An 8528-nucleotide genomic window follows, 5' to 3' on the forward strand; every position below is an offset into this window, starting at 1 on the left:
TTTATTTGTTCTGGCGATCTGATACAAACACTCTGTTCAGTCAAGAATACCGAGTCCGCTGCTGCAGAATTTACACACGACATGTAATACATGCGCTGACGCTCTGTAACTCTGCTGGAAGCGGTTCTAGAATTATACTCTGACTCGGTCTGATACCATCCAAAGATGACATCTGCCCTCCCTGCTGTAACACTACATATTTCCTAAAACACTTAACAGGTGCACCAGACAGAATTTTGGTGGCCTTGACACCTTGCACTTAAACAACTTTGATACTACAGACAAGTAAAATGAGAGAGCAACAATACACTAATTGTTTGTGTAGGTCATGGCTATGAGGTTTCACCAGCTCCCCAAATTACAGAGTGAGAGGGCTACATGGGTGGCTACACTATGGACAGCTACCCTCTGGGTGAAAAAAAGGTCTTTACTGCATTTGTGGAGAACTTGATATGGAGGTTCAAACTTCATTTGTTTTAGTAGTTAACTGCTGTCATATGAGCACAGTGTGGTGATGGTTCAGTGATAAGAGTGCTGAAAAGCTGGACTAAAGCCTGACTGGCCTTGGCAGATTAACACATTGCTGGCAATGCATGTATTATATTAGCACATGGTGCAGTGCAAGTAAATACGACATCTGATTCCAAGAAAAAAAATGTTCAGAGTTCTAGTTAAACAAGACTTGTTTCAAACACTTCTTATGCATTCTCCATGATTTTTGCATGGAATTGTAATTATTGCTACTAGACTTGTAATGAGCAATTCATAGCTAGAGGGCAAATGGTAAATTTAGAAAGGCCTTTTAGGCATGATGTGCAAAGGGCAGACATCACAGGGAAACTAAAGTTATTGGGCTTTAAACCTCAAACATAAAACGCGCTTCCCCTGTATGATATTACACTAACCTACACAATATGCAGAATGGGCTGTGTAACCACTATTCTGGTAACCTCAACACACAAAATTCTCAACATTCTTTGAAATGTACTGAAATGCCAGGAATGTATTCAGAGAGGGCCATGCCTCTGAACCAAAACAGCACTAAAATGAAATGCCATGTTCGGCCCTTGATTCTTGGGGACTGGTTCTGCCGATGAAGGATAGCAGGATGGTGCTGCGTTGCCCCCATGGAGATTAAGCAGTATAATGGGCAACACATTTCTCTGTGCATGTTCTCTGTTCTCTGCTGAGTGGGGAGAAGTGGACAGGGCAGTGGCCTTGGAAAATGAAGGCTATGGGTTCAAATCCAGAGAAGAGGGGGCACTGCGGTATTACAGTATCCCTGAATATGGAACTTTTCCGCCAAAATCCACAAAGTACAATGTTTACATCAGATATGCAAATAATACAGCAAGAACATGAGACAAAAAGAGAAAAGCTATATAAATTTCCCTGGGCAGTTTGCTGGAAAACATAGTATTGTACATTCCCTTGCAAACCTGGACGGCCACAAACTGTGTCTCCACATTGATGGAATAGGGGCAGTCAGTGGCTAAAATAAATATGAGATGGGTGTATCTTAGTTTGGAATGAGACGTGGTGAGACGGTGTTTAGCTTTTCTGCAGAACTGAGCCTGTATTGACAGTAAAGATTAAAACAAAGGGCTCTGGAAGTCACAGCTGCACCCGAGAATTCATAATAAAGACATCGGTCTTGTAGGAAAAAGCTCCCTGCACGCGCAAATAGATGTTTTTTGTTCTTTGTTGTAAGGCCAGTGGCAGTTGCTGATGGTGAATGGGGGGGTGGGGGGGTGGGGCGGCAATGTCAGAAGCTAAATAAGTCTGAGGAGCAACACCCTGCTGCACAGACAAGTACACAAGGCAACGCTGAATCAATCAGCTACAAACTGGAAACCACTGGTGCTACAAGCAGCCCCATTGTTGTCTCTCAGTTTTAGTGCTGTATGCTCTCAATGGTCTTGCTGATTGTCTTAAATGTGCCCATTAAATGTTATCTTTCCATTTCCAGAGAAGGACAAACGTGGTGTGAGAGAGCCACACCTGTGTTGGTTACCTCTTCAAATGAAACTCATTCTGCTGCTGAGGCTTATCCACCTTTGGTAAATACAGAGCATTAAATACATAGCCATTCCAGGGGGCTCCCGAGTGGCTCAGTCAGTAAAAGCACTTGTAATGAGTGTACGGCCCGCGTTTGAACCCAACCGTGTCACTAGCCGACAGTGACCAGGACCTCATAGGCAGTACACACTGGCTTTGTTCCACCTGGGATAGGGGTGGGTACATCGGCAGGGGCCTCAGTCTCATTAGCAACAGCAACCCCTGTTGGTCGATCGGGCGTCTGTGGTCCACGTGCCAAAGCTGCATATGAAATGTCTTCCTCCGACTCATCTCTGTGCTAGCTTAGCTTGTGGACCGCAGTGCGAAAAGAAGCAGTGGCTGACATCACGTGTCTCGGAGGAGGGCACATGCTTGTCCACGCTCTCCCGGATTGACAGTGGGGGTTGTGCAATGGGACTCAATGATAACAAATTGGACATTCCAGAATTTAGGGAAATGGCGATTCCAAATTGGGGAGAAAATGGAAAAAGAAAAAAAAACATACCCATGCAGGTATAAATAAACCACAGAGTTGATGGCAGTGCTAGTTTTCCTAATTATCAGAAAGGAAAACTCTCTGCTCCTCTTGAGGGCCAAGGCGTCAAGCATTTTTTCTGATTCACCAGACTGTCAGTAGCAGTTTCCTTACTTAGATGGGTCATCATAAGTGGTGAATTAATAATGAATGCCCTCTCCCCTATAAAAGGAAAATGATAAGCAATAAAAAAATTGTGTCTCCAAACCTTTGTATATATTTTTGACAAAAATGTGGAAATCAGCACGTCTGTTTGTTAAATAGCAGCCAGTCAATTGTTCATGTTCCAATGAGTACACTGGCTGTGGCTCATTACCTTACTGCAGGTGTGTGTTCAAGAACTCCACAGGGCATATACAGTAACATGAATAATAAAACCTATGGAGATAGACAGAAGAGTATACTTGTAGCAAGGATTACGGAGGTAATATACAGCATAACCGGTGAAGTTCTGACATGTCTGTGCGGGCTAACGTGTTTGTCCTGGCTCTTTTCCAGACACGGAATACCAGCAGAGCTCTTTTCCACGAACAGAGGCAGTGTGAGGAAACAGTGGGGCAAACTCTAGTCTCAACAGTTAGCTTCCTGGCTCACAACTAAGGTTAAGTCACATTTCTACTGGCCACAGTCACACTTGCAATGTCAAACTTAGAAGAAATTCTGTTGAAAACGAGAATCAGACATAATATTGGCCACATGTATGTAGCTCAACCACACAGCCGTACACCCAAGAAAAAAAATCACACACTGCTACATCCAAAGAAATAATTTTTTTGAAATGTTCATTTGTTCACAGACTCCTTAATTAGGGACACATCATTTTCACTCAGCTACTATTATAATTGAAAGACAAACAAAAAAAATGGAAGGCTGTCAAATGTCTGTTTTGACTTTTCAATTTGTATTTTAGTATTTTTGATTCCATTATTTTTACAAGATGTCTGCTCAGCTGGTTACTGAACACCTCAACAGTGTCCTCAGATGGGTTCAAACCAGGATGAATCCTGAAGAGGCACAAAACAGCATTTCCTATCACACTCATTCTGCCTCTTGGCAGTCCTCAGTTGCTTAGATACCCCGTGCAATGAAGTCCGAAGACGTCAATTATTACACAATCATTTTTGATATAAAATGACATATTAAATGGAAATGAGTTCTGCCGTGGTTTCTGTTAATGCAATTGATGCCCTAGATACCCCCGAGGAGGCTGTCATGACAACAGAGCGGGTGGAGGGATTACGCCGCGGCTTGCTGTCTGCACTCGTTATTTGCAGAGATCGATGTTTGAGAGCGAGGTGTCAGCCCTGCTTACTGCTTCTCAGGCAGAACTGCTGAGGTGAGCTGCAGCCTGGCGGTCTGCAGATAATGATCACATCTGCATCACTGCTGTCCATTAGTAAAGGGCACTCCAGGTACCCTTGTTCATGTCTATACACCTCTCTGCCAATGTGACTGTGGGTCCTGGCCAAAATCAGTTGGTCTGACTTCCTTTAAAAATAATTATTGCAGTGAGAGTAAGTGGCAAACTGTATGGTTCCGCAGCACTCAGGATAGAGGTGGCTGCGGAGGAGGAGCACTGATTTTTTTTTATTGTTACGAACAACTGTTTCAACAATAAGATAGATTCATTCAAAATGAAAAGGTCTCAGCATTTTACTTGATTCGTGCACTCACATTGCAAACCACTTTACAAAAGAAGTTTACAAAACTCAAAAACTCTAAATCTCAGATGAATGCCACCATGTGTCATCTTTCATACATTTCTTGATTATCCACACTAAGGTATCTTGAGGGACTTCCAGATACAGTGTAAACACAGCATTTCCTGTAGTATTACTCAGACAATGACCTCTTCTATTTGTTGCTAGTTAACCCCCACAGCTACTTGCATGTAAAACATGCGCGGTTACTGATGTAATGGAACAGTTTCAGCAGAGTTCCTCCACTCAGATCTGACTCAGAAACTCTTTGCTTCTATATATACACTATAGGCACATCGTTTTTAAGATTTCATACAATTAATCCTGGTATTTCTCAGTACTGTTCCTTAACTTTTGCATTCTCAGCTCTGTACTTTTAAATTTATTTTTTAGTATCACCTTGCATATCTTGACTCAGTCCCTGCAGTCCGCCCTGTTTTTGGTGTGTCTGTGCCACTGTTTCATCTACGGCTTGTATCATTTCTTCTTGTATATTATTTTGTCCTATTATGTTTGTTTTGGGTTCTAGAAAGACACTTCACAGATAAAATGTGTTGCTAATATAAATACCAGTAAAGGCAGAGGTGAAACTGCATTCTCATGGGAGAAATGAGAAGCTGAAACCACATTCTGCACTCAGGCATTTTTTCAGGTCACAGTAAAAGGGAACCTCCTTCTATGGATAATGATTATGGAGGTAAGAGGGGAGAAATGCTAGGGAGTTACTAAAATCCTTGATTTATTTCTATAGAGATGAACCAGAATGTGGAGGTGAGAGTAGGGGGCATGTGGTTATCTTGTCTGTTCAGTCACTAATGCTCACCCCAGTCTCCCCTTGGGACAGCCTTCAAGGTAACAATAACTGCTGCTTTCCAAGGAGACTTTGAACAGATTTTCTCTCTTATCAGATAAAGCCGACAGCTGAGAGCAGTGACTAACATCTCACACTCTAACGCCCCACAATATGCCACTTCCTATTCTTTTCAGCTTCAAAAGCATGCCAACCTCTGTCCTAAACCGGTGCAGACATGATCTCAAAGGAGAAGGTTTTATCAACTAGATCTAGTCCTCATTTTGTACTTTCAGTGTTAACCCTAACCAGTGGACACTCACGTTGGGTTCACCTCAGTTGTCAGTTAACTTCTTTTATTATGTCTTAGTGCTCCATCCTTGTCACTCTGAAAGACCACTCTGACTTACAATGCTTAGAATGGGACACCATGAGTTGCATTTACAGTGAGGCTCTCTGTTGAATGACACTCCTGTCATTGGCTGGCAAGTCAGTGGCGGGAATTAATTAGGTAAAGCACACCCAAAGTCTTTCATTCATGGTCAGCCCGTAACATTCAACTTAAATGACAAAGGACAGGCAGGATGCACTATTGACTGTGTGCACCCAAGCAACATACATAAGTGTTTCAGATGTAAGCGTTTCAGTGAAGGGTAATAAACAAGTTTAGATGGAGTAGGTTAGATAAAATAGGACCGAACTGTCATGCTCTATGAAGCTGTGTGCTTTCTCCTCTCCTCTTCACACCCATTGTCTTCATATCAGTTTATAAGGACATCTTTGATTTAAAGTACACCACAGTGCATGTGCAAACAACTGATACGGTTTATGAAGCCAGTTTCGAAACGGGTAAAATACAAGTGTAGTTCTCTAAAACGCAGACAACACCGACACAGTACACTTTACCTACCGAATACATGAGAACGACTTTTGTTGTCAAAGACAACAATAATGTATGTCCAGTTTGAGAGCAAGGCAGAACCTGACAAACTTGTTTCCATAACATATTGAGGTGTACTGCTGCGGCACAAATCATAATATATCAGGTATGTTAACAAGCTTACTTTCACCATATTAACTATTTATTGACTTCGATTTCATGTGATATAGCCTATGCTAGAGACTGTATATGGTTTAGACTGTCATTGGCATAAACACTAAGTAACGTGCACTGTAAATTATTCAGTGCACGTTTAACTGCACAACACTTCGGTAAATAAAAGACAACCATGTAACCCTGATAATACAATTGTCTGATCGTACTGTAGCAAGATCTTCGGCATGTAGCTGCCTGTGGCACATAAATAATTACGTGAAGCGACCGACCACCCACGGACAGAGCGCTATCTTTCGCCTAGTCTGCGCGACAGTGTAGTACGCTATACTGTCCCACTTTACAGAAAACTGCAGTCTGTTAACACATCTTAGAGCAATTTAAGTTACGGCCACTCCGCTCCCGCACTAACCTGAGATGCCTGCTCCGACGACGATCACGTCGTACTGGTTCGCTGTCATGTTGTTCGTATTCACTCTCACTTCCCCGGCCGTCGCTTGCTCGCTCGCCTGGAAAGGGACGTGCGTGTCCGTATCTCTCAAAGCACAGAGACAAACCCACTCGAGAGCTCCGCCTTCGGCTCGTACTCGGTTTTAAAGCGTGAGAAGTGCAAGTACCGAGATCTATACCGCTGTAAGGCACTGTATAGGTGACCACATACTTTGCCCAGCACAGAACGAAGGCTTACCTTGTCTGTAGTCCTTTGCGAAATGGTGCTGAAAAAGCATATCTGACAACTAGACCAAGGCTGCTGTTTACAGATACACTTTATTTGCAGCCTGCAGAATTCTGCAAATTCAGTCTTTCTCACAATATCATACGATACGGTTATTTTGTGGAGACAAAACTATCCATTATTTATATACGATGCGCATCAATCATATATTGTGATGCTTATTTGTCTTTGAATTTATGTAGCCGTAATATTGAAAGTGGGTTCAGTTATCCCCGTTATCTACACCGTGAATATTTTCTTGATTACCCAAACCAATACCTGCGCCCAACCACTGCAAATATCGGTGAACTAAATCTTACAGGAGGTTTGTGACGCTTGCAGCACAGTAATACAGGATTTGTCTCGTCTACCAAAGTAGGCTACATTAGTTTTAGAGTAGTATTGTCCATCAGACTGCGTGATGTGCTCTGCAGATACTTAGCACCTCTAGTTACCTCCTCTACACACACACCACCCTTAATGATGTTTCTACTGAATGATTTGTCAGGTGCGGTTTCTGCCACATGAACATTGTTTTCCAGCATATTTAAAAAAGGAAGCATCACATCGGTATTCGTTTTAGTCTGATATTCAACTTAATCTGACAAAATACGAGGTGCATATTTAAAAAAATTATCGTACTGATAATATGTATTGTTACTATATTATTTAGCTTGGCAAACTCGATAGACGTTGTCCAACGAAATCTTTCCGCAGTTTGTGGTTTTAGAAGCTTAGTATGCCCTCACGTGGATGAAAAGGAGGGTGACATCGTAGACGTCAAACTTAGGTCGCGCAAAAACTTTCTGAAATTAAAACGCACAGAGCCGTCAAATCACTCTTAGGTTCAGCCTCACAAGGGCCGTCGCCTGCGATTAACGTGTCACACACGTTAATTGCGGCATTGTTACAACACGATGTCCATGTATCGACCGTTCCAAATCTATCATTCTTTCACCTTTGCGACATTGCATGCTGTTTGCAAAGCTGATCAATGTTTTTATTACATCAGGACCAAACTGCTGCACAGCTGCACTCTTTCACCAAATTTAAATATGACCACAGCTCCATTGTCTGGGTTCTTACGGTGAGTTGTCATTTTTCATCTGGCATTTCTAAGAGGCATTGCACATTTGTGCAGTGTGATTTATTGGAAAATTTGTGTAATTCCTTCATTTTAAGTTGTGTTTGTTCTTGATAAAATGTTGCAAAACGTCCAAGTCCATTATAGTTGTATTAGTTCAAAAATGTAAGATTAAGTTTAGGATTAGTTTAACAATTTAAAAAACAATGGAACATTGTGTAAGTGCAGTACAGCCTGTCCTCCTCAGGCTGATCCTGGATCAGTCTCTCAGTGGCGAAGTCGTATGAGGAGACTTCCACATGAGAGCAAGTGCAGTACAGCTCATGTTCCTGGGGCTGATCCTGAATCAGTCTTGACAGGATGAACTCCAGGACTGGGAGAATGCTGGATGGCTGGCCCCTGTTGGATCATCTCACCAGGACACACAGAGCTCTGTGGAGGCCACCAGGCTCATTCCATAGTACAGAGTCTGTCATTATACCACAAAAGTGTGAAGATGCTGACATTTGTTTCTGAAGTAGAAAAATGAATAAAGCACAGAGATGAAGATAAAATAATAAATCTTTTAAAAATGCGTTGATTGTGACTAAAA

The 8528-nt window shown here is 42.2% G+C and overlaps 1 protein-coding gene across 1 annotated transcript in view; it reads right to left on the reverse strand.

Annotated features, from left to right (window-relative positions):
* The window catches only part of LOC118789114 (amine oxidase [flavin-containing]-like), a 29170-nt gene extending 22497 nt beyond the window's left edge, over positions 1 to 6673 (reverse strand). Inside the window, exon 1 of the mRNA XM_036545432.1 lies at positions 6550 to 6673. Coding sequence (XP_036401325.1) covers positions 6550 to 6598 — 49 coding nt within the window. The 5' untranslated portion in view covers positions 6599 to 6673. The remainder of the gene's footprint in view (positions 1 to 6549) is intronic.
* Positions 6674 to 8528: the final 1855 nt, after the last annotated feature.

The sequence above is a fragment of the Megalops cyprinoides genome, chromosome 14 (genome assembly GCF_013368585.1).
Source record: "Megalops cyprinoides isolate fMegCyp1 chromosome 14, fMegCyp1.pri, whole genome shotgun sequence".
Classification (NCBI taxonomy): domain Eukaryota; kingdom Metazoa; phylum Chordata; class Actinopteri; order Elopiformes; family Megalopidae; genus Megalops; species Megalops cyprinoides.